Raw genomic sequence first — 25,528 nt, 5'->3', positions numbered from 1 at the left:
CAAGCTAAGGATTTCATAGAGTCCTTCACCATTCACTGATCCTCTCACACCTGTCCTGGGATGGAAACCAGGGCTTTGCATACAGTAGACAGTGCTGTCCAATGAGCTATGTCCCCAGAGCCCTCATCTGACAGGCCATCAGTGTGAATACCCACAAGTTACCAAGCCTATTAAAATACCCCAATAGTACCCCAGGAACTGCTATTAGGGCCTTAACCACTAATACTGAATAACTTGCTCAAGGTCACATGGATATTAAGGGGATAATGAATCTTCCAGAGAGGAAGGTGAGCCAGGAAGAGGGAAAGGATGTTGAGAGCCCCTAAGAAACGGAGGTGACCAACTCCTACGTGCCACCACAAATGTTTCAGGACCATGGATAGTACTGAGCTTTTCAGCACTCCCGAGGTGGCTCCAGAGGAAGTGTAGGTCAGAGCTGGGGTCTGGGTGAGGTTTCCAACCAGCTCCTGGCTGCTCCAATGGGGCGGGGGCCGCCTGCAGGGCCGGGCGGGGCTGTGCTGCCATCTGGAGCCGCTGCTGCCAGCGGCCACTGTCAGGGCGCGAGCAGCGGAGCGCACACAGGGCTGGAGAGAGCACCGCTGCCTTGGCACATGGGCCGTCCTCACCCCTAGCTCAGGTAGCTGGGGTCTCGCAGCCAACCCCCACCCCCACCCCCGCGACTTTGGCCACTGGACCAGCCATGTCTCTCAGCGGAGCCTCGGAGCGCAACGTCCCGGCCACCAAGATTGAAATTACTGTGTCGTGCCGGTGAGCGGGCCATGCTAGGGAGGGCTTAAGTACTGGCAATGCCCCAGCCCCACACAGCTGTAGGCTCGGTGTGGGCAGGGGGCTAGACCACAGAGGGGGCCACCACAAGCGGGAAACAGAACCAAGGCTGAAGGCGGGAGTCACTGACAGGATGGGGGGGGAGGTCTCCCTGGGCAGCCCCACCCTATAAAAGCGGGCTCAAGCCTACCAGCTCAAAAGGTGGGCTGCAGGGATTTCTTAAGAGCTAGACCACAAGGGGCCAAAGTTCTGGGGCGAACCGCCTTCCTGGACCCTTGGAGACAATATGAGCATATATGCAGCCAATTGGCAGAGATTTCTGGTGTTGTCCCGAATGCTGACAGTGTGGACCCCAACACTCACTGGGGATAGTGATAGGGAGGGAGTACGATTTAAACCCCATGTCTCTTCCAGATGCCTAGTTTAGGACTGTGTCAATCAAGGTGGTGGGCTGCAGAATGATGTAGCCCTCTGTCCATCTGTTTGTTGCTTTTCTCTAGAAATCTACTAGACCTGGACACCTTCTCCAAGTCGGACCCCAGTAAGCGGCTCCAGGGCCTGGAGGAGGAACCCGGGGTGTAGGAGCGGGTGGGGCGGTAAGGGGTGCGGGCCGACCTGACGAGCTTCCCTCCCCTGCCCCCACCCGCAGTGGTGGTGCTTCACACGCAGAGCCGGGCCAGCCAGGAGTGGCGGGAGGTGAGTCCCAGAGTCCCAGCCTAGCTCAGGGCCGCTCCCGGGAACCTCCAGCCCGGCTGCCCGTGCTCATCCTCCGTCCCCCCGCCCAGTTCGGACGAACGGAGGTGATTGACAACACTCTGAACCCAGACTTCGTGCGCAAATTCGTCCTCGACTATTTCTTTGAAGAAAAGCAGAATCTCCGCTTCGATGTGTGAGGCTGCTAGAATCCTGTCTTGGTCTACCGCCCCTCCTCCCAAACCTGGATCAGTTCAGAATTCTGCCTGGTCCCCACCCCCATCCCCACCTTCCTACCTGGCTCCTCCCCCAGGCCCAGGACCCTCGCCAAAGGGCATCACTCTGGTCTTAACTCCGCCCCCACACCCAGGTTGGCTCCGCCTTAGAAAGGATCCATCCAGTTCCTGCCCAAGCCTGACCTAATTTAGCTCCACCTTGACCTTGGGCCCCCTCCCCCACCAAGCCTCCACCTTGGCTTCACCCCAGGCGTGACCCTCTCGACCCTTTCACACAGGTCCCAAACCAGACCCAGGCTCAACTGGGGTCTACTGCCCCTCTTTTCACCTACAATTTTAACCAAGACTGAACCTAACCTCTTCCAGACTTTCTCTCACCCATCCCCACCCCACACCGGTTCCACTCTCTTTTCCAGGTACAACGTTGACTCCAAAGCCAACATCTCCAAACCGGTAAGCCTGCAGCAACTGGCATGTTGCCTGGGCACACAGAGAGGCTAACCTGTCAACGGACTTCCCTCTCCCCCTCCCATCATCCTCCACCAACACACCAGCCCTTCTTAGGTCCTGGCCTCTCTGACCTCCCTCCCGCCAACCCCAACCCTAGCTCCTCCCCTGGTCTCCTCCAGCCTTATTCACTGCTGTTCTTCCTTCCCTGCCTACCTCCTGGAACCTGCAGAAGGTAAGAATTTGATTGGGAGCTCATCAAGAAGCAGAAAACATGTGGGGCTTTGGCCCTGGCAATGGCCCTCTGTCACCTGCACTTCAGAGTTATCTTGGTCAAGAGCAGCAGCATCACCGGGTGGGCTTGGTTGGCACTCAGTGCCCCCCCCATCTGGCTGACTCCCTATCTTGGCACAGGACTTCTTGGGACAAGCGTTTCTGGCCCTTGGAGAAGTGATTGGAGGCCAGGGCAGTCGAGTGGAACGACCTCTTACGTGAGCTGAAGGGAAAAGGTTCCAGGGGAGGGAGGGTCTCTCTGAGTTCACCCTTCCAGCAAGACTGCTGGCAGAATGGCTGGTGGGACTGCAGAGAGTGTCCCAACAGGAGCTTTGCCTAGCTCCCTTACTCCTGTAGAAAGTTGGACCTGTTCAAATCAATCTCAGGCTGGACCTCTTTCCTCTTCATTCTTTTTCTAAGTTTGATTCGATCTTTAAAACTTTCTCCCAAGCCCTACTCCATCGGGAAGCTTCCTGGAATAGATCAAATCCTCAGGTCTTGCCACTGTACCCGGGTGCTCACTAGACTGTGCATTAGCCGTGTCCCAAAGCCTTGCCCTGCTTGAGGACCCCCAGATTCTGCCCCTGGACAAGCCGCTGTCTCCCACTGTTTAATGGGCTAAAGTTGCAAAAGTGAGCCAAACTAGTTGGAGGGAGGAGGTGGAAATGAGTGCAAAACAGACAGTAGACATAGTAAACAATATATGGAGAGAGGGATCAAAGAAGAGGGGTGCAGGAGAGCTGGTGCAGGAGACATCATCTTCAGTCATTTGGACAGCTGGAAGGCTAGTAACCCTGGAACAGTACCTGAAGGTGAAGAGTGAGTTCTGTAGACATAGAGGAAACAAGCCTAATCAACCTACATCAGAGCAAACTGGCCAGTGTGGGTGGAGCCAAGAGAGGGACAGGGCAGGAGGCAGATTAGGAAGTTCCCAGTCAGGCCCTTTTAGCTTTCACTCTGAGATCCGAGTCTATGTGAGGTTCTGAGCATGAGGAGTGCCGTCACCTAACTATGCTGACCACTGGGTTAAGAATTAACCCTATGCGGACAAAGACGGAAGCAGATGGCAATCAGAAAGCAGCCATTGTACTCCAGGGAGGAAATACAGTGGATGGGTAGCTGGTCAGATTCTGGATGTACTCTGAAGGGGGAGCCAACAGATCCAAAACCCATGAAATACAGGAAGGAAAGGAAAGAGGCCAGGGCCTGCATCCCACCTGGGCAGCAGGAAAGATGAAACTGTGCTACCAATTGAAATGATTTGTTTGGGGTTTTGGTTTTAAAATGAGTATACTGCCATGCATGCTGGCCCACCCCTGTAATCCCAGCACTCAGGATGCTGAGGCAGGCAGGTTGCCACAAATTGGAGACCTGCTTAGGTAACATAGTGAGCTGCAGGCCAGGCTGTGCTACACAGTGAAACTTTGTCTTGTCAGAGAGAGAGAGAGAAACAGAGGCAGAGAGAAAATCTGAGCCAGTTTGGAGGGACTGATTCAGCATGGACTCGTGTTCTATTAGATTCCAGAGGTTTTTTTTTTTTGTTGTTGTTTGGTTGGTTGGTTTGTTTGGTTTTTGGTTTTTGTTGTTTTGTTTTGTTTTTCTTGAGACAGGGTTTCTCTATGCAGCCGTAGATATCCTGGAACTCACTTTGTAGACCAGGCTGGCCTCGAACTCACAGAGATTTGCCTGCCTCTGCCTTCCAAGTGCTGGGATTAAAGGCGTGCACCACTACCACCTGGCATAGATTCGAAGTTTTAAGATCAGATTCCCAGGCTCACATTGCAAAAAAATAAAGTTTTTATTTTTTTTTTTTGAAGAAAGGTACTGGAGTGTAGCTCAGTGGTAGACCATATCCTTAATATGCATGTGGGCCTGAGTTTGATCCCAACACAATAAAAGAAGAAAGGGGAGAAAGTAGAGAGGGAACCAACCACACTTAATGTTGCTGCAGCTCAAATAAAATAAGAATTGGAAATTACCTTTATATCACTGCTGGCTGACAAGAGGAGGTAGAGGCTAGAGAGTTTTAGAAGGTGGAAAGGGGGCATAGGAGCCAGAGAAATTTCAAGGAGTTTTTGCTATAAAGGGAGAAAAAGAGATGTGTATATAGCAGACCTGGGGTTAGGAATAGATTTACAGGGCTGGTGACACGGTTCAGTGGCTAAAAACGTTTGCCACTATACTTGATGACCTACATGATAGAAGGAGAAAACCAAATCCCACAAGTCACACACAATGTAAAATGATGCTCTATGTAGCCCTACCTGTCCTGGAACTTGTCCTGGCTGGCCTCAAACTCACTGAGATCCACCTGCCTCTGCCTCCCAAGGGCTAGGATTAAAAGTGTGCACCAGCACCGCCTGGCTTAGATTCCAAGTTTTAAGATCCTAGTAATCCCAGCACTTAGGAGGCTGAGGCAAGTTTTGAGGTTCAAGATCAGCCTGGGCTACATCATGAGAACCTTTCAAGAGAAAAGAGATTTTTAATTTTTTAAATTGTTTTTAAATTAGCATGCAGAGTAATGGGCTTCATTGTATTATCCTTGTACCAATATTTAGGTTTGTAGTTTGTGACATGAGAAAAATCTCACCACATTTGTAATTTGAAGTGCCTGGGCCAGTAGAGACTGAGATGCTGGTGGAGTAAACGGAAGGGGAAGCCAGGCAGGTGTGGCAGCTCGTGCTTATAACCCTAGCTCTCAAGAACAGGAGGACTGCCATGAGTTTGAGGCCATCCTGGTCTACATAGTGAGTTCCAAGTAATCCTTAGCTATAAAGAATCTCAAAGAAAAAGAAGGAGAGCATCGCTGGTGTCCTCATGCAGACTAAGAGCGGATGGTAGGATAGTAGCTAGCAGAGGGTGAAGAGTCACGTGACAGCTCATTTATAGCAGCTGTAGGAAGGCTCAGCCATGTGGGTGATGATGCTGGTGGCAGGGTAGCATGGCGGTGGGTGGACCATCTCTTCTGGTTGCTTCAGTTTTGTCAGCAAGTGGGAAACCAGGTCACTGGCTGAGAGAGGATGGGAGGAGGCCCTGATGCTTGAGGGGAGAAGAGTGACTCTTCTGTGTGACAGAACTGGAGAGAGAGGCCATGCGTGCTTGGTAGGGTCACTGCGCAGTGATAAGGATGAACCTGAGGTTTGTGGCCATGTGTCTGAAATGGAGACTGGTTAGATCATGTGGCCATGCTCTACTGTGTGTGCAGTAAGAGTTAGATAGATTTGGAGTTAAACAGGGCTGCAGTTCTGCAAATTAGTATATTAAAGTCAGAGCAGTGCTGGGAAGGAGGCTGCAGTTCACCCTGGGTGAGAGGCCAAGGAGAGTGTGACGAGGACACAAGGTGATGCAGTCAACAGCTGGTGGTTCACCGTGCTGGGTACAGCTCCATCCACAGTACACACCATCTGTTAAAGTTAGCAGGGTCAGGATTTGAAGGAACTAAAAAAGGTAGCCGGGAGGTGGTGGCACACACCTTTAATCCCCGGATTCAAGAGGCAGAGACAGGTAGATCACTGAGGCCAGCCTCTACAGAGTGATTTCCAGGATGGCCAGGGCTACACAGAGAAACCCTGTATCAAACACACACACACACAAGGAACTAAAAAAGCAATTCTTTTTATTTGTTTATTATCCTTAATTTTGTCATCGTTGTTATTTGAGACAAGGTTTCTCTGTGTAGCCCTGGCTGTCCTCCTGCCACTCACTCTGTAGACTAGGTTAGCCTTAAACTCAGAGATCCACCTGTCTCTGTCTCCCAGTGCTGGGATTAAAGTCATACATCACCATGCCCAGCTGAAACAGTTCATTTTATTTTATTTTGATTTGTTTGTTTGTTTCTCCAAGTCCAGGCTGACCTTGAAGTCTCTTTGTAGAGGAGATTGGCCTTAATTTCTTATCCTGCTGCCTCAGTCTCCCAAATGCTAAGACTGCAGGCATGTATCACTACATCACATTTTATTATTATTATTTTTTATGAGACAAAGGTTTTGTAATTTTATTCAACGTACATTGGTGTTAGGGTGTCAGATCACCTGGAACTGGAGTCATAGGCAGTTGTGAGCTACCATGTGGGTGCTGGGAATTGAACCCGGATCCTCTAGGAGAGCAGCCAGTGCTCTTAACCGCTGAGCCATCTCTCCAGCCCTGAGATGAGGTTTTTGGTTTTTGGTGTTTTTTTTTTTGTTTGTTTGTTTTTGTTTTTCGAGACAGGGTTTCTTTGTGGCTTTGGAGCCTGTCCTGGAACTAGCTCTGTAGACCAGGCTGGTCTCGAACTCACAGAGATCCACCTGCCTCTGCCTCCTGAGTGCTGGAATTAAAGGCATGCGCCACCATCGCCCGGCCATCCAGCCCTGAGATGAGGTTTTTATGTAGTTTTGGCTGCCCTAAAACTTGCTTTGTAGACCAAGCTGGCTGCAAACCTAGAAGATCCTCCTGCTGGCTCCTGAGTTACTGATGTTGTAGGTGTGGCTGTCATGCCCAGCTGAGCTCTCTCACTTTAAAAATGGGGAAGTCACACAACAAGTTAGGGCCAGGACTTGAACCCACAACTCTCCTTTTTTATTTTTTATTTTTTTTGTTTTGTTTTTCTGGGTTTTTTGTTTTGTTTTTTGTTTGTTTTGGTTTGGTTTTTTGAGACAAGGTTTCTCTGTATAGCTTTGGAGCCTATCCTGGAACTTACTCTGTAGACCAGGCTGGCCTCAAACTCACAGAAATCTGCCTGCCTCTGACTCCTGAGTGCTGGGATTAAAGACGTGTGCCACCATCACTCGGCTCCTTATTTGTAAGGGGGCAGGCATACATGTGCCACAGAGGTCAGAGGAAAACTTGTGGGAGTTGGTCCCCTTCTTCCACCAGGCATGTCCTAGGAATCAAACTCAGGTTGGCAGACTGGGTAGCAAGTACCTCCATCCCTTTACCTACTAACTCACTTTGCCAGTCCTGGGGATTCTTGGACTAGCTTCCCTGAACACTCTGAATCCCTTAGGGAATCATGATTCACAGGCCTCTATCACAGGGTCCCTTAATGCTTAAGGACCCAGGCAAATCAGGAATGAGGATCCCTGGATCCACTCTTTGTGCACAGGGAAATGTCCCTTTGGGGGGCCAGGAAAGAATAAAGCTTCTTTTGTCTTTTTCATTTTAAGTCCTTTGTTGTTTGGGGAGTAGAGATAGGGTTGTTACTGCTTGCAGTTTGGTCTTTTGCTTTGAGGCATGGTCTTGCTATGTATCCTAAGCTGACCTAGAACACACTGTGTATCCCAGGCTAGCACCAGGCTCACAGCAATCCTCCTGCCTTAACTTCACATGTGCTAGAATTATAGGCATGTGCTTCATGTCCAGTTATGTTTTGTTTGTTGAGACAGAGTCTGACTTAAGCAGCCTAGGCTAGCCTCAACGTTTTGATCCCCCTTCTCTGGCTTCCTGAATCTTACCTCCCATCTTCAAAAGGCAAAGCAAGATTTTGCATCTTGGCGTAAACAGAAATTCCTCTTCTCATTCAGAACTGTCCATAACACTCCACTGTCTATAGCATCTAGCAGGCCACACCCTAGAAGCTCCCCGAGAGCAGAGTCTGGCATATCTGCTGAGTGCCCACTGGCCCCTCCCAATCTAGGACAGTGTTTGGCCTGGGATAGGCAGTCAGGGCTGTTTGAAGAATGCGCCCTTCACATGCACAAGGCTTACAAATCACTTGCCTTCCAGGCACTTGTTCAGATCCTTTTACAGCTGCCTGCCACCCCCATTTCATAGAGAGAAACAATACCCTCCAGGAGTCCAGCAGCTTAGAAACAATGGCACACACCCGCAGTCTACTACATGCCTTTGCCACACTGCTGTTAATGTGATGCCCCCTCGGCCAGTTTGCAGCAAATCAAAGCAGGCCTTTTCCCACCAGGAGCTACTCAGAATAGAAGTGGGGCATACTTAGGGGACTGTCAGCAAATAGAAAACTGGCCCACAGAAACCCAGACTGATCACCTCAACTCTCCCTTCTCTCTGTAAGGGGCCTTTTCTGCTTCCAGGGGTGTGCCGGGCAAGAAGTGTGGAACCATACTGCTGACTGCTGAAGAGCTCAGCAACTGTCGGGTCAGTGAGGACCACATGCTAGACCACAGACTCCTTCATTTCCCAGACTCCCTCAACCAGCTGAAGGCTCCAGACTAGCTGGGTCTCAACAACCCCCTCTATCAATCCTTAGGACATTGCAACCATGCAACTGTGTGCAAACAAGCTGGACAAAAAGGACTTCTTTGGGAAGTCAGACCCTTTCCTTGTGTTCTACAGAAGCAATGAGGATGGCACGTGAGTCACCCCCATAAAGCACTGAGGCTAGGAATGAGGTTCATGCTTAAAAGAGTGGGAAATCTTGGGATCCTCTGTAGGTAGTGGTCTCGGTGCCACTCCAAGGAAATTTCCAGTTCCCTGCCTCCCTCCAGGTTCACCATCTGCCACAAGACAGAGGTTGTGAAAAACACACTGAACCCAGTATGGCAGCCCTTCAGCATCCCTGTGCGGGCGCTCTGCAATGGAGACTATGACAGGTCTGACTCAGTATCAGCTGCTCTTTCAGGGGACCAGGACATGAGTGAGGCTCCCTCTGAAAAAAAGGATGAGGTTTCTGAGTCCCAGAGTGAGGACTAGTAGGTGAAGGATAGATGGTCAGAGGGGCGGCTAAACTGGGAATGGCTGGGTGTGTGGAGAAACTGTGAATGCGTGTATAAAGGGGTGGTGGGTGGGTAGAGGAGAAGATGATGAAAGCATAGAAAATGAACAGAAAATTCGACTGGTAGGTATATCAGCAGACAGAGAGAAGATGGGCAATTAACAAATGGAGATGTGATAGACGAGCATGTAAGAGTTGATGAATGGCTGCGAGCGGCAGACGCATGAATGGAAAACCAAGTAGAATAGAAAAGGACAGGTAGAATGACAAGTGCATTGATGGCCAGACAGATGAATCATGGATGGATGAATAGATGATTAGTGGATGAATCAGCTGATGGATGTGCGTAAAGGAGGTGGCTGACCCAAAGGAACTACTGAGTGGGTGGTACAAAGACTGGTGGGTGAATAGGGCACCTGAATGGCTGCTTATGCAAATGAATGGACAGAAGTTAATATGGTTGGGTATTTATTTGAGTAGATAGACAGGTGGGTGCTTGTATGTATTAGAGTTGGTGAATGGTGGGTTGTATGGTTTGGTGGGTGAATAAAGGGGTAGATTAACAGGTAATTGTATTGTATATGAGTGAACAGATGGCTACATAGTTTGAAGGATTGAACTTAATAGATGTGTGAGACAGGGGGCAGAGTCTTTGAATCCAGGAGTGGTGACACATGTTTGTAACCTCAGGACTCAGGAGGTTGAGGCAAAAGGATCTCGAATTTAAGGTTAGCCTGGGCTATATAGCAAGGTTGTTGAAGGAAAGAAGGAAGTTCCAGAAGAAAGGGAGAAAAAGATGAAGTGAGGGTAGGTTAAGTTCTTTGAAAACAGGATATCTGGATAGCTGATCAGGATATCAGCTCAGTAACTTCCTAGCTATGAAATCTTAGCCAAGGTACTTAAATTTCTGGGGTGAGGAGTAGGGGGAGAATATATAGCAACTTTCTTATAAAAACCACAAACAATAGTACATACAGAGAATATTTGTTACATTAAATGAGACTGCCCGGAGTAAAGGGAGATTCAAATGGCAAATACGTGTGGGGTGTGTGGGGTGTGTATGGTGTGTGTGTGTATGTGTGTGTGGTGTGTGGGTATGTTTGGTGTGTATGATGTGTGTGGTATGTGTGTGGTGTGTGTGATGTGTGTGATGTATGTGTGTGGTGTGTGTGAGTGGTCTGTGTGTGTGGTGTATATGGTGTGTGTGTGGTGTATGTGTGTGTGGTGTGGTATGTGTGTGGTGTATATGTGTGTGGTGTGTGTACGATATGTGGTGTGTGTGTGGTTGTGTGGTGTGATGTGTATGTGTGTGTGATGTTGTGTGGTGTGTGTACGGTGTGATGTGTGTGTGGTGTGTGTGGTGTGTATGTGCAGTGTGTATGTGTGGTGTGTATGTGTGTAATGTGTGTGTGTGGTGTGTGTGAGTGGTCTGTGTGTGTGGTGTGGTATGTATGTGTGTGGTGTATATGGTGTGATGTGTGTGTGGTGTGTATGGTGTGATGTGTGTATGATGTGGTATGTGTGTGGTGTGTATGGTGTGATGTGTGTATGATGTGGTATGTGTGTGGTGTGTTTGTGGTGTGGTGTGTGTGATGTGTGTGGTGTGTGTGGTGTATGTGGTATGTGTGTGTGATGTGTGTGTGTGGTGTGTGTGTGGTTTGTATGATGTGTGTGGTGTGTGTGTGGTATGTGTGTGGTGTGTGTGTGATGCGTGTGTGGTGTTTGATGTGTGGTGTGTGTGGTGTATGTGGTATGTGTGTGTGATGTGTGTGTGTGGTGTGTGTGGTGTGTGTGTGGTTTGTATGATGTGTGTGGTGTGTGTGTGTGATGTGTGTGGTGTGTGTGGTGTATGTGGTATGTGTGTGTGATGTGTGTGTGTGGTGTGTGTGGTGTGTGTGTGGTTTGTATGATGTGTGTGGTGTGTGTGTGGTATGTGTGTGGTGTGTGTGTGATGTGTGTATGGTGTGTGTGATGCATGTGTGGTGTTTGATGTGTGGTGTGTGTGTGTGGTGTTTGATGTATGTGGTGTGTGTGGTGTATGTGGTATGTGTGTGTGATGTGTGTGTGTGGTGTGTGTGTGGTATGTGTGTGGTGTGTGTGTGATGCATGTGTGGTGTTTGATGTGTGGTGTGTGTGTGTGGTGTTTGATGTATGTGGTGTGTGTGGTGTATGTGGTATGTGTGTGTGATGTGTGTGTGTGGTGTGTGTGGTGTGTGTGTGGTTTGTATGATGTGTGTGGTGTGTGTGTGGTATGTGTGTGGTGTGTGTGTGATGTGTGTATGGTGTGTGTGATGCATGTGTGGTGTTTGATGTGTGGTGTGTGTGTGTGGTGTTTGATGTATGTGGTGTGTGGTGTGTGTGTATGTGTATATGTGTGTTTTCCATAACAACAGTAGTAACAAGGTCAGGTATGTGCATGAGCTGAATGAAAGGTGGAAGGTTGAAAATGAGCAGCCGACAGAAGGACAGATGGATGGGGGAAGTGGCTGGGGTGTCCTGGGGTTTGGCATGTACACACAGCCCATGTCTGGATTTATCATGTGCATTTCAGAACAGTGAAGATTGACGTGTATGACTGGGACCGAGATGGAAGGTAGGTGCATGAGCTGGTGTGCTCTTTCTCCTGTGCTCACTGGAGCAGTTCCTGGACCATGTGGTATATTCACTAGGAACCTCAAAGCAGCTCTGGGAGCCGGAAGGAGGAAGGCAGACACACAGCTGATCTGCTAGATAGCTCTCTAGTACACTGTCTTCCAGCTTTTTCTTCCCCATCTAGCCTCACCCCCACTGTCCTGTAGCCCAAGTTAGGAACTCAGGCAATAAAAGCTCTAGGGTTCTGCTCTGGCTCAGTACCAGCAGCTGCTGCTTACCCACCCATGGCTTCATTGCAGCCATGATTTCATCGGCGAGTTCACAACCAGCTACCGGGAGTTGAGCAAAGCCCAGAATCAGTTCACAGTGTATGAGGTGAGGGCATGGCCCTGTTATTTTGCCAAGTGCTCTGTCCTGGGCAGCTGAGTATAATTGTCACTGTGACCATCCAATACTCAGGTACTTAACCCTCGGAAGAAATGCAAGAAGAAGAAATATACCAACTCGGGGACCGTAAGTATTCCCTGGACTCGGGCCTCCCCAGTCCTTCTGTTTTTAATCAGTGGTGACATGCTTGACAAATAACGGAGGCAGGACATCTAGGGGCACAGGTCATCTAGGACAGTAACACTGAGGATAAGGTGACACCACTGAACTTTTTTGTTGTTGTTGTTGTTTTCTCACCCAGAAAAATTTCCTACCCTACTTTGCAGGATTAAAAAAGTTCCCTTAGTTGCATTTCCAAATTTAAAATGCTTTAGGAATCCCAGGATGCACCTGACAGCTTCTCCCTTTACTCTTTCAGAGACTAAGCAGGGTGGGAGCAGCTGGGCAGGAGTGGACACACATGTCCCATCATGCACTTTTCTCCAAAGCTGTACTAGGTTCCCTCTCTTGCCACCTCAGCTGTGCTTGCAAAAGTGACAGGGCTGCCTCTTGTATTCCACAGGTGACACTCCTTTCCTTCTCTGTGGACTCAGAATTCACTTTTGTGGATTATATCAAAGGAGGGTGAGTCATGGCCAAGCCAGCAATGAGTTCTCTCGCTTGTGAATGGGCAGGGCCCACTGAACTTTGCTTCTCTGAATTTCACTTTTCTCCTATGTAAAGTAGGTATTTTAGTTCTTATTTCAGGACCATAATGTTATTTACATTAAACTACACACAATACCCTAGTCATGAAAATAATCCCTTAATTCTGCAAAGTGTGATGTATGGACCACCACCAGTAGCAGCAGCAGTATTTGGTACTTTGTTGATGCCATCAAGACTGCCTGGATTACCATCTGCAATTTAACATGGATTTATGCTTGGGAAATACTGATGTTGTGGGTATTGGTCCCTCAGTAACCAACCCATCTACTTCTCCACTAGGACACAGTTGAACTTCACAGTAGCTATTGACTTCACTGCTTCCAATGGTGAGACATGGGTGAGACTGTGGGAATGGGCAGAGTCTAAGGGATTCTTTAAAGACTGGCCTAGATTCCTACCTGGTTGAAGACTTTAACTACCCAAAAAGCTACACTATGTAAAGCCAATCCAGGATGGCACTTGGACAGGTGTGATGGAGGGAAAGTACTGGGTGCCAAGGTAGGCAGACGGTACAGGAATATGATGGGTATCTAATCAGGTACGGTTGAAAGGCTAGCTTGCTCTATTAGCCAGCGAGGAAATGTACAGCGTGGGAGAAAATGGAGTTATCAGGAGAGGATGAACAGATTGGTGGGTAGGTACTTACCAGGATAAATTAATAGGTAGTGAATGATTAATGAATGGACAGATAAATGGATAAATCATAGGGAGAAGGATTTGCGAATGAGTGCACTAGGGGCATGAAGGTGTGTGTGTGACTGCATAGCAGACAGCTGTGGTTTTAGGTTAAGGAAGTAACAGGTAAGTGCATTAGCTAGGAGAGTCTGGCAGGGGAATGGATCCATATGAACAGAGAATGGAATAGACAGAGATGGCTCAATAGTCAGAATATCATAAAGATGGAAAGGAAGAGAAATGACAGGTGAGCAGGAGGCTGGCTGCATGGATGGGTAGATAGACAGGATGATATAAAAGCCGATGGATAGAAATGAGTAAATAGGTTGAAAACTGAATTTGCTGCCTGGCAGATGGGTTGGAGGATGCATGGGTAGACAGATGCGCGTGTAATACAGCATATAAAACATAGAGAAACGAGTGAGGGTTTCAAGAGGGGTATATGAACAGATGATGGAGTCACACACAGAATGAGGAGTCCATATGTAGAGGTGGGTGGATACATACAAGGACGAGCAGGTGACTGTGAGGTCTGAGCTCCTGTGTCTCTACAGGGAACCCCCTGCAGCCCACCTCACTACACTACATGAGTCCCTACCAGCTCAGCGCCTATGCCATGGCCCTCAAGGCAGTGGGAGAGATCATTCAGGACTACGACAGTGACAAGCTCTTCCCAGCCTATGGCTTTGGAGCCAAGCTGCCCCCAGAGGGGCGGATCTCTCACCAGTTCCCCCTGGTACAGTATGGGCCAGAGCCTACACTCAGTGCCCCTCAGATGGATGACTGCTGTTAATATGTTGTGAAGGGCAAGAGCCAAGGAGGACCTATGACATGGTGACAGGACAAGGAGATGGGGCAGTGTGGAGAAGAGCATGCAAGGGTCTAGGGTGGGAGTGAGCTGGGATCAGAGTGCCCCTGAGTGTCCTCTGTGTGGGCTTAACTGGGCTTGAACCTCATGTTTTTTTGGCAGAATAACAATGATGAGGACCCCAACTGTGCAGGTATTGAGGGCGTGCTGGAGAGTTACTTCCAGAGTCTGCGCACAGTACAGCTCTACGGGCCCACCTACTTCGCTCCTGTCATCAACCAGGTGGCCAGGTAAGAGGATTGGGTGGCAGTGAGGGGGGAAATGATTGTACCCAGACACAGGCAAACACACTGAGTAAACTTAGACTTTGGAGGGAAGGGGAAGTATTCAGTGTACAGTGATCCAGGACCTGGTACCAAGATGGTACTCTGCCTGTGCTTAGAAAAAGTATCAAGAAGCATCCTTAGCTGCTGCTTGAGAGCCACATCCCAGGCCACAAGGTGGTCTTGATGGCCTTGACTTTGTCTAAAAGAGAAGAAGAGCTTGTGGGGCAGTGGTGAAGGCACCAGCTTTGCTACGAGACATAGCTGTCAACCTGGCACTAACCAGGTGACCTTAAGTAACTTGTTTTGTTTTTATTTTCTTTTCTGAAAAAGGGTCACATAAAGGCCAGGCTGTTCTGGAATTTGCTATGTTGGCAAGGCTGCCCTTGAATTCCTGATCCTCCTGCCTCCACCTCCTAAGTGCTGGGATTGTAGGTGTGACACTACTATGCCAGCTAGCTTAGCCTCTCTCTTAGCCACTGTTCTATTGCTGTGACCATAACCAAGGAAGCTCTTACCAAAACAAGCATTTATTGGGGTCTTGATAATAGTTCTAGAAGTCGTCCATTATCATCATGGCAGGGAGCATGGCGTGGCAGCACACAGGTGGACATGGTACTGGAGAAGTAGCTGAGACTTCTACATCTTAATCCATAGACACACAGAGAGACATGCTTGCCCTGGTATGGGCTTTTGCAGCATCTAAGCCCACCCCCGTGACACATTTTCTCCAACAAGGCCACACCTCCAAGGCCACACCTCCTCCAACAAAGCCACACCTCCAATCTTTCAAGTCCTTTCAAATAGAGCCACTCCCTGATGATAAACATTCAAATATATAAGCCTGTGGGGGTTCATTCAGCTCATCACTGGCTCTTTTTGTTTGTTTGTTTGCTTTTAGGTTTGTTTGTTTTTTTTAAAGACAGGGTCTCAGTATGTAATCCTGGTTTTCCTGAAACTCACTATGTAGACCAGGTTGACCTCAAACTCACAGAGATCCACCTGTCTTTGCCTTCTGAGTGCTGGGATTAAAGGCATGTGCCACCATTGCCTAGCTCTCTACCATCTTTTTGTCTGTCTGTGTTTGGTACAAGATCTCACTATATCTATCCCCATATAGAGTCCAAGCGATCAGCCTACTCCAGCCTTCTAAGTGCTGCCATGACAGGCATGCAACACTATACCCAGTAATATTAGCTTACTTGTGGAGTTATTATGAGGTTAGGTAGCAAAAAAGTTATTAGATAATGATGTAAGAGGTAACAGCATAGCATCTGACCCACAGAAGGTACAGATTAGATTTAAAACTATGCAAAATTTCAGAATAAACACAAGCAATGAATGAAAACCCAGATTAACCAGTCAGTTGTGTCGCACACCTTTAATCCCAGCACTTGGGAGGCAGACACAGGCAGATCTCTGTGAGTTTGAGGCCAGCCTGGTCTACAAAACAGGTTCCAAGACAGTCAGAACTGTTACACAGAGAAACTCTGTCTCAAAAAACAAACAGAAGAAAAAAAACAAAAAAAAAGTAAATGCAGGGGGCTGGAGAGATGGCTCAGAGGTTAAGAGCATTACCTGCTCTTCCAAAGGACCTGAGTTCAATTTGCAGCAACTACATGGTGGCTCATAACCATCTGTAATGGGGTCTGGTGCCCTCTTCTGGCCTGTAGGCATACACACAGACAGAATATTATATACATAATAAATAAATAAATATTTTTTAAAAAGAAGTAAATGCAGAAATGGTGGCACACACTTATAATTATGAGCCAAGGCAGGATGACCTCAAACTCAAGGTCAGCCTGGGCTACACATAGACATCCTGTCTCAAAAACAAGACAAATTAACCATTACACACTGAATAAAAGAGATCTAGCTAAGGGGTCTGGAGAAATGACTCAGCAGTTAAGAGCACTTACAGAGGTCCTGAGTTCAATTCCCAGCAACCACATGGTGGCTCACAACAATCTATAGTGGGATCTCATGCCCTCTTCTGGCATAAAGGCATACATGCAGATAGAGCACTCATCCACATTAAATAACCAAGCAAGCAAATAAATAAATCTTTTTAAAAATATTTATTTATTATGTATACAGTATTCTGTCTACATGTATGCCTGCAGGTCAGAAGAGGGCACCAGACCCCATTACAGATGGTTGTGAGCCACCATGTGGTTGCTGGGAATTGAACTCAGGACCTCTGGAAGAGCAGTCAGTGCTCTTAACCACTGAGCCATCTCTCCAGCCCCTAAATAAATCTTTAAAGCAATCGAGCTAAAACAATGAGTCTCAGAAAGCTTGGAAGTAAAAGAATGGGGGAAAGACAATAAATGCAAGTTGTGGGTGTACTCAGTTGTTAGAGAACTTGCCTCGCCTGCAGGAAGCCCTGGGTCCAATCCTCAGCATTCCATAAACTAGCTCGGGGAAGAAGAGTCAGAATGATTAGAAGTTCAGGTTCTTCTGAAGCTACAAAGTGAGTTCAAGGACAACATGGGCTACAAGTGACCTCATCTCAACAACAAAAAAAAAAGTAACAACAAAAACATATGGTTAAAGGCTTTTTAGTAAACTTCCCATTCCCTATAGAAGACTGGATTACTTTCTGGTGTATAATGAGGATATTAGTTACTTTAATTGTAAAAATAACATAATATTCTTGCAGAAAACATTAAGGTCAGGGAAAGTTTTACATAAAAGCAGGGCATAGTGGCACACACCTTAAGTCCCAGCACCTGGAAAGCAGAGACAGGCAGATCTCTGTGATTTTGAATCAGCCTGGTCCACATAGTGAGTTCCAGGCTAGCTAGGACCTCACAGAGAAATCTTCTCTCAAAACAAACAATAAAGGAAAACTAAAAGATGGAACATGTTACAATCAAATCACATATAATATTTCACAAACAATTTTTGACACAAATTTTGGAATCTGTTCATTTCTGTTATTGTTATTAAACAGAATTCTTAGATATTATCTTGGGCAACTACACTGACTCATTCACTCATTTATTTAATAAACATTCATTTAAGGACGATTCTATCAAAAGTGTAGATTCTGGAGTAGAGTTAATACATCAGTGCCCACTCTTACTCCTCTCCCTCTCCTTCTCTCCCTCTCTCTCCCTCCCTCTCCCTAAGACAGGGTCTCCTGTATCCCAGACTGCAGCCTTCTGATCCTCTGCTTTTCTGCCTTCCAGTGTTGGGATTACAGGTGTGCACCACTACACTCAATGTATGTGGTGTTGGGATCAAACCCCCGGCCTAGTGTGTGCTAGACAAGCTACCAACTGAGCTATTAGATCCAGCACATTGGTCATACAGTGTCATACACTGGCTTTGTGGCTTTGGTCAGTTCTCTTACCACTCTGTAAAATGAGAATGCTAAGAATACTTACAATGCATGGTTATGAGGACTCGTTAGCATACGTCAAGCACTCACAAAAGTGCTTGCCCTTGGTAAGTGCTATAACAGTAATTATTGCTGTTCCTATTATTATCATTGCCAATATTCAAAGGGCAGCTGCTGTGTGCTCAGTGCTCTGCTGGGGCACTGGGGACTCACAGATGAATCGGATTTAGTCCTTGCCCTCGGGAGCTCCCGCCTTGGTGCAGGAGACAGAAATATAAATAAATCATCACTTCTGTAAGGCAAAGCTCCCCAGAAATTTCTAGCAAGTTGCCTGGTGGCAAAAGTAAGACACTGCATTCCCTGGGGGCGTTGGGGGGAGATGGAGGGCACAGCTGAAAGCAGTCAGACTGTGAGGGACTTTGAAGTCCAGTGTTTCATCTTACAAATGCATGCAAACTTTCTATTCTTCTCCCATTGTGTCTGTGTTTGCTCTAATTACTTTTTTTTTTTTAAAAAAAAAGAGCTTTGAGTGTACTTGATTCACTGGCTTCATCTACACACAGGACAATTCATTTTTAAATCCCCCTCAATACCCTCAGGGTTTGAAGAACCTCTTGGAGAAGCAGAACACTTATCTCAAAGGATGGGGCTGCATCCTAGAAGATAGGAGTACAGGTTACAGCACAAGGGCTGCTCAGCCAGGTCTCCAGGGCAAGCTGGCCTTCATCAGCAGAGGGCTAGTCAGCCTGGCAGTGCTGACAGCCTGCGAAAGCACTAAGTGACAAGTTTAGGAGATGCTGGGTGCCCAGATGTAACGAAGACAGGTGATCACTTGGGAAAGTGTGCAGGACAGGCCAGGGCAGACACACATGCTCACCAGCTTCTTTTACCCTGGAGACTGCTGCTTAGTGTCTCTGAACTTCAGCTTCCTCGTTTTAAAAATAGGATAAGCTAGGTGAGGTGGTGTACACCTGTAATCCCTGCAACTAAGAGTCCATGGCAATGGGATTGTTGAGAGTTTAGAAGCCAGCCTGGGCTATACAGTAGTTCTAAGCCAGCCCATATAACTATTCTGTATAGTCCAGAGAATGATCTACAGTAGCCAGACTTTTGATTTGGAATAAGTTTATTATTAAGTAGATAGCAAAGTGGGTGGATGTTATGGTCTGAGCCTTTAGAGGCAGGTAGATCTCTGTGAGTTCAAGGACAGTTGGATCTACAAACTGAGTTTCAGGCCAGATGGCGTACCTGGTGAGACCCTGTCTCAAACAGCAATACAAAAAAAAAACACAAACAAACAAACAAAAGCATATACAGCAAGCAAAATTCTTCCTGGGTGCATGCTTAGCACAAAGCTCTGTTACCTCTGTTACCACACAGAGCAGGTTACAGTGACTATCTATGGAATGAGCAATGTGATAAAAGGTAGCACGAGGCCAGACCTCCCATGAGCATGGGCTAGGATGCAGGAGTGCACAGGGCCTTCCGCAGCCACACCCACTCTGGACCTCGCACACCTGCAAAAGCATCTGACTCTGCACTGTCACCATGCCTTTCTCAATCTTCTGAGACCAGGGCAAGCACCAGCACTGCCTAAGAAAATGTCCTATAGTGATGGAAGTGACCTACATCTATGCTCGCCAATATAGTATTCAGCAGTCACATATGGAAAGGGAGCCCTTAAAGGTAACTAGAGTGACTAATGATGGAGTTTTTCATTTAGTTTAACTTAGTTGATTTAAATATTCATATACACATGTAAATAGGGACAATGCATTTGGCAGCACAGATCAGTTGTTTCCAGTTCACTTAGGATGTGAGACAGAGGTTGGGGGGCCAGGTAAAGTAAGTGTGTAGACTGAGGACGTCTGAAGTCCTTTTCTGGATTCAGAGATAGATGAGAGAGGAAAGAGGGTGCTGATCCACTTGGTGAATCATTACTGTGATCCAGCAAACAAGAGGTGGAAGCAGGTAGGAGGATTAGTTAGTGTCTGCTTCGGTTACAAGAGTGACCCTATCTTAAAGTTAGATACAGAATGGAGAGATGACAGGCAAGGGCCACAGTCAGGTCCAAAGACTGTGGGATCCAGAAGCCCATATCGTGGCTACTACTCTTATGGTGGCTGTAGAAGCAGGGACTCTCTGGTGGCCCCTGCATACCTTGGTCTCTCATGCAGGGCTGCAGCCAAGATTTCAGATGGTTCCCAGTACTACGTTCTGCTCATTATCACTGATGGCGTCATCTCCGATATGACACAGACCAAAGAGGCCATTGTCAGTGTGAGTCTGAGGAGGAAGGCCTGGGAGGGAAGGGTCACTGTCCATATTGTGAAGAGGCTGAGATGTTTACTCCATGTGTATCCTAACAACTTCACCTGCCAGTTTCAGAGATGCCTGGGGCACAAAGAACCCTTGCTTGTGACTCTCTAGGTCCCAGCATGATGCCACCAGATAAACCCTCTAAGGAAACGAACTGAAGCAATGCTAGTCTTTTACAATCAGCTAAGAAGCATGCCTGCCCTTTGTCCCGGGAGGGCAGAGCCCCTTTTATGTTATTTTTTTATCTGCTTTTAAGTTTTGTTTTGTGACAGGGTCTTACTATATAGATCCCTATATAGCCTAGACTATCCTGAATAATGGCAATCTTTCTGCCTCTTTCCAAGTGCTGGGGCTATAGGTGTGAGCCACCATGCCTTACTAGTTTTGTTTGTTGGTTTGCTGGATTTAGAGGGTTGTTTGTTTGGTTTTGGGTCCAGGTCTGACTATGTAGCTCGAGCTGGCTTGGAACTAGCTATAAAGACCAAGCTGCTCTTGAAATTACATGATCCTCCTGCCTCTCCCTCCTGAGTCTTGGAGAACAGGCATGATATACTGTGCCTAATGTGGCTATTTTGCTGTCATTAGGGTTTGTTTTTTTTTTTTTTTCATGATAGGGTCTTACACTGTAGCTCAGACTAGCCTAGAATTCATTATTTATTCATTATTTAACCCATGCTGCCTCAGTCCCATGTGTATTAAGATTATACATGTTACCATGTCTGGCAGGAAAACCTTTTTTAAATGATACTGGAAATATTCAAGGTCAGCCTGAACTACAGAGTGAAACTTTGTCTCAAATATACAAACAAGATAATGGATATAAATCAGCTAGCTATATGTTCTACCCAAAAGCACCTGTTATGCATTCTGAGATAATCTGGAACAAAAGTATCAGTATCTTTGCCCACAGGAGCACGTGACTCACACAGTCACTGCTCTGCCACTGCTCTCCCCACAGGCCTCCTCACTGCCCATGTCTATCATCATTGTCGGCGTTGGACCTGCTATGTTTGAGGGTGAGTAGGAACTGGAGAGAACAGGAGGGATCTAGGCATTAGGCCCTCCTCACAGACAAGACAGATTGGCACCTTGGTGAACTCAAACATGTTTCCTCTCCATAAACATGGCTGCTGATGTTAACACTTTTCTCTGCCTTCCCACAATGGGACATGCAGGAAGGAAAGCATAGTAAGGACAATGGTAACAATCCCACACCACTGTGGAGTGCAAGCATCAGCTCTCCCCATGAGGACTCTGAAGGGCTCTAATGGGGAAGGGGCAGAATGAGTTGGAGTTGAGAGACCTATCCAATGATGCCTGCCTGTCTATTCTGCAGCAATGGAAGAACTGGACGGTGATGATGTACGTGTGTCCTCCAGGGGACGCTATGCAGAGCGGGACATCGTTCAGGTAGCCCTGAGAGTAGTGAAAGCCAAGAGAAATAAGGGGAAGGAAAGGCTTCCAAGGAGCCACTCCCCTTACTCTTTCCTAGTCACTTCCTGTCTCCCCTCACTCTTTAAAACCTTCCTCACTCAAAGAGCAAGTTCCTTTTTTCGTTTGTTTGTTGTTGTTTTACTTATGAGACAAGATATTGTTAGATAGCACAAGCTGTTCTGGAACTCCTGATCCTCCTTCCTCAGCCTCCAGAGTACTGGATTTACAGTACTGCAACATCACACCAGGTTCTGAACAGTTCTTTTAGGGTGAATTAAGCGGGATGCTGTTATTCTGAGGTTGTCGGTCCAGGAGGGCCAAGTCTCGGCCCTCTAGTGGAGATGACCAGTATTACACAGACAGACCAAGAAGCAAATGCTGCTGTTGTCAGCAACAGTTGTCAGGGAAGGCTTCTGTGAGGCTGTGATGTGGACATCCAGGTGAAACCTGAGGAAGGTGTCAGCTTCACAGGCAGAGAAGGAGCATGTAAGACCTGCCAGAGGCTCAGACCGGGCTAGCAGGAGGATCTGGCATGGTGAATATCTGAGGTTTGATGGTCAGAATTCATTCTTAATTATGTATCCATCCATGTATTTATTGTTTGTTTCATTTTGTTTTGTTTTAGATAGAACCTCACTATATAAGGAACTTCCTATGTAGCCCTGGCTAGCCTAGAGTTCATGGCAATCCTACTGCTTCAGCCTCCTAAGTGCTAAGATTATAGATGTTTGCCACCATGTCCAGCTCAAACTACATTGTAAAAGGACTTCTCTGGCTGTTGCCCTGTGGTGTGGTGTGGTGTGGTAGGGCCAGGGAAAAGCCAGGAATCCACTAGCAAGCAGCAAGGATGACTGGGGATGCGTGGAGACAGAACAGTGATCATGGTCAGAAGTAGCCAATTAAAGATGTGTAGAGGCTGGGAGGCAGTTCCATTGGTAGAGTACTTGTCTAGTGTGCATGAGGCCTGGGTTTGATCTCCAGTACTGCATAAACCAAGTATGTGCCGGCAATCCCAGCACTCAGGAGGTGGACACAGAAGGCTAAGAAGTCAAGGTCAGGTCAGTGAGGTGGGGGCATTAAATGTACTTGCTAAGCAAGCCTGATGAAGTGGGTTAGATTCTAGGGATCCCATGTTAGGGGAGAACCCACTCTAAAAGTTGTCCTCTGTCATCCACAAGTGCACCGTAGCACACTCATGTCTGCATTCACACATGCACACTGAATACATAAAATAATAATAACAATTATAAATAATTTTTCAAACTTCAAGGCCATTTTGCTATACAGTGAGTTCAAGGCCAGCGTGGGCCTGTATGAAACCCTGCTGGAAAAAAAGAAAAATGTTTAAGAGCTGTGCATGGAAGTGTGTGTGTGTGTATACCTGTAATTCCTGTATTCAAAGGCTAAGGGAGGAAGACTAAGAATCCCATGCCAGCCTAGGTTATCTCAAAAGAATAACAAAACAAAATAAGATACTTAAGAACCTGTTACAAGACTTGATGACTTGTTAAGACAGTGATAAGGAATTGAATGGCAACTTCAAGAATTAGTCTTAGTTTTCTAGTGAGAGATGTCCCACTGACTGGGTGGGGGAAGCCAGAGGAGGGGATAGAGGAAGACGATCTGGTATTCAGATCTGGTAACACTGAGCTTGGGGGATCTATGATAACCGAATAAAGAAGTAGTGTTAGCAACTAAACATGTGGTTCTGGGTCAGGGCCAGGCAAAGTGGTTACAGCCCTAACTAGTTAGGAGGCTGAGACAGGAGGATCACAACACAGTGAGATATCATCTTGAAACAAAACAAAATAAGAAGCCAAGGATAAAGGTAAATATGGGGCCCCAGGAGGTAATTCCTCCTTTTTACTTTTCCCTCCTTTTACCTACCTTCTTTTCCCAGGCAAACTGTTCCTCCCCTTCCAATTGCAACAACTTTCCCTCCCTCCCATGGTCCACTCACTCTTTCCGAGCACTCAGGAGGCAAAGGCAGGTGGATCTCTCTGAAGCCAGCCTGGTCTACATAATGAGCAGCTAGGGCTACATAGAGAGACCCTGGAGGGGAGAGAATGAGTTCCGAGCACAGGAAGACCCAAAGGAATGGGAGCTGAGATGGAGTACAGCTTCCAGAAAAGTAGAAGAAAAGAGTGTGCTGTCAGGCGTGGGATTTGGGCTGCGAATGTGGTCCAATGGTAGAGAGCTTGCCTTGTATACACAAGATCCTGGGTTAAAGCCCCAGCACCCCACACAAAGAAGCGGGATGTAGCCAGAAAGATGGCGTTCAAGTGTAGGGAAGCTAAAGAGACTCTCAGCAAGACAAAGACTGAAAATTATCACCCACTGCACTGATTTAGTCTTACAGGGCTATTAATGACATTAGCAAGAGTAATTTCAGCGCTGTGTGACGTCCAATGAAAATGAATTGAGGGTGAATAGAAAGTGGGGTAGGGATAGAGTGGGTGGAAAAAACAGATGTAGAAAACAGTTCAATAGTAAGGGAGAAGAACAGTGATACTTGGAAAGAGATGTTAGGGATCAAAGAGGAAACCTGAGTGCTTCCCACTCTCTTGGCCAGAACTCAAAACTCCTTTCTTGTCTGTCCCAGTTTGTTCCCTTCCGAGATTATGTGGACCGATCGGGGAACCAGGTGCTGAGCATGGCACGACTGGCCAAGGATGTGCTGGCTGAGATTCCTGAGCAGCTGCTGTCCTACATGCGCACCAGAGATATCCAGCCGCGGCCTCCACCCCCGGCCAACCCCAGCACAGCCTCAGCCCCAGAGCAGCCCTGAGGACTCCACACATCCAATGCTTAGCAGTCTGCTTACCTGCCCACCCACTGGAAGCTAAAGGCACCTGGGGAGAGATCTGGACCTCCCCAGAAGAGCCAGCTAGGTTGATCAGTGCTGGCTGACAAGCTTTCTGCCCCCTGACTACAGAAAGGCCTGGCATGATCACCACCTACCTGCCTCATGCCAATAATAAAGCTGATCTTACTCCATCTCTGCCTCATGGGTGTTGGAGAGGGAGACTAGGGGACCCAGGGCCTGGGGCCTCACCTAGAGGGAGGGAGCCAGGATAGCTTCAGCTAGGTTAACATCCATCCCAACACACTGATCCAGTCACTTCTATGTCAAACTTCAAACAGTTTTTAAAACTTTGTGCGTGTACTTTTACATTTTTTTTTCCCTCAGGAGAGACCCATAGCTTTCATCAGATTCTCATAGGGGTTCTTCGCCCCAAAAGAGCTGGCTTTAAGAAAATATGCAGACTAGTGGTACAAGCCTGTAATCACAAGTTCAAGGCCAGTGTAGGCAATTTATTTGGACCTTGTCTTTAATGGAAAAAAAAGTGGTGTCACACACCTTTAATCCCAGCACTCAAGAGGCAAAGGCAAGGAGATATCTGAATTTGAGGCCAGCCTGGTCTACAGAGCAAGTTTCAGGACAGCCAGAGCTACACTGAGAAACCTTGTCTCAAAAAAGAAGAGGATGAGGAAGGAGGAGGAGAAGGAGGAGGAGGAGGAGAAGGAGGAGGAGGAGGAGGAGGAGGAGGAGGAGGAGAAGAAGAAGAAGAAGAAGAAGAAGAAGAAGAAGAAGAAGAAGAAGAAGAAGAAGAAGAAGAAGAAGAAAGCTGTTAGTGATAGATCCCTGGCCTTGTATGTGCAAAGCCTTCAGCACAATGGGGGAAAAAAACTATATAACTCTTCTATTCCTTTATTCTGGTTGTTGTTTTTTTAGAGAGCTTCTTGCTGTGTAGACCAGCCTGACCTGGAACTCACAGGCAGTCCAGGCATTCCTATCACAGTCCTCTTGAATGCTGAGATTACTGCTTATTT

General features: G+C 47.3%; 1 protein-coding gene across 4 annotated transcripts; it reads left to right on the top strand.

Moving 5' to 3' along the window:
* The first annotated feature begins 499 nt into the window (after positions 1-499).
* Cpne9 (copine family member 9) lies at positions 500-24,691 on the top strand. Of its 4 annotated transcripts, XM_075983221.1 has the most exons (20): positions 500-768; positions 1,287-1,327; positions 1,436-1,482; positions 1,572-1,675; positions 2,132-2,168; positions 2,577-2,653; positions 8,459-8,522; positions 8,635-8,738; positions 8,873-8,977; positions 11,651-11,692; positions 11,991-12,066; positions 12,151-12,204; positions 12,641-12,702; positions 13,066-13,112; positions 14,016-14,197; positions 14,432-14,559; positions 20,119-20,221; positions 21,219-21,276; positions 21,597-21,670; positions 24,297-24,691. In XM_075983221.1, exons 1-20 carry the CDS (start codon positions 701-703, stop codon positions 24,480-24,482), a joined length of 1,659 nt encoding a protein of 552 aa, XP_075839336.1. In that variant the 5' UTR covers positions 500-700; the 3' UTR covers positions 24,483-24,691. The 4 variants fall into 4 exon arrangements, with proteins under 4 accessions (XP_075839336.1, XP_075839337.1, XP_075839338.1 ...); XM_075983222.1 differs by lacking the exon at positions 20,119-20,221 and having other exon boundaries at positions 535-768; XM_075983223.1 differs by lacking the exon at positions 1,436-1,482 and having other exon boundaries at positions 546-768.
* Positions 24,692-25,528: the final 837 nt, after the last annotated feature.

The sequence above is a fragment of the Microtus pennsylvanicus genome, chromosome 8 (assembly GCF_037038515.1).
Source record: "Microtus pennsylvanicus isolate mMicPen1 chromosome 8, mMicPen1.hap1, whole genome shotgun sequence".
NCBI lineage: Eukaryota > Metazoa > Chordata > Mammalia > Rodentia > Cricetidae > Microtus > Microtus pennsylvanicus.
The sequence above is the reverse complement of the archived record's forward strand: the minus strand, read 5'-3'. Positions and strand labels throughout refer to the sequence as shown.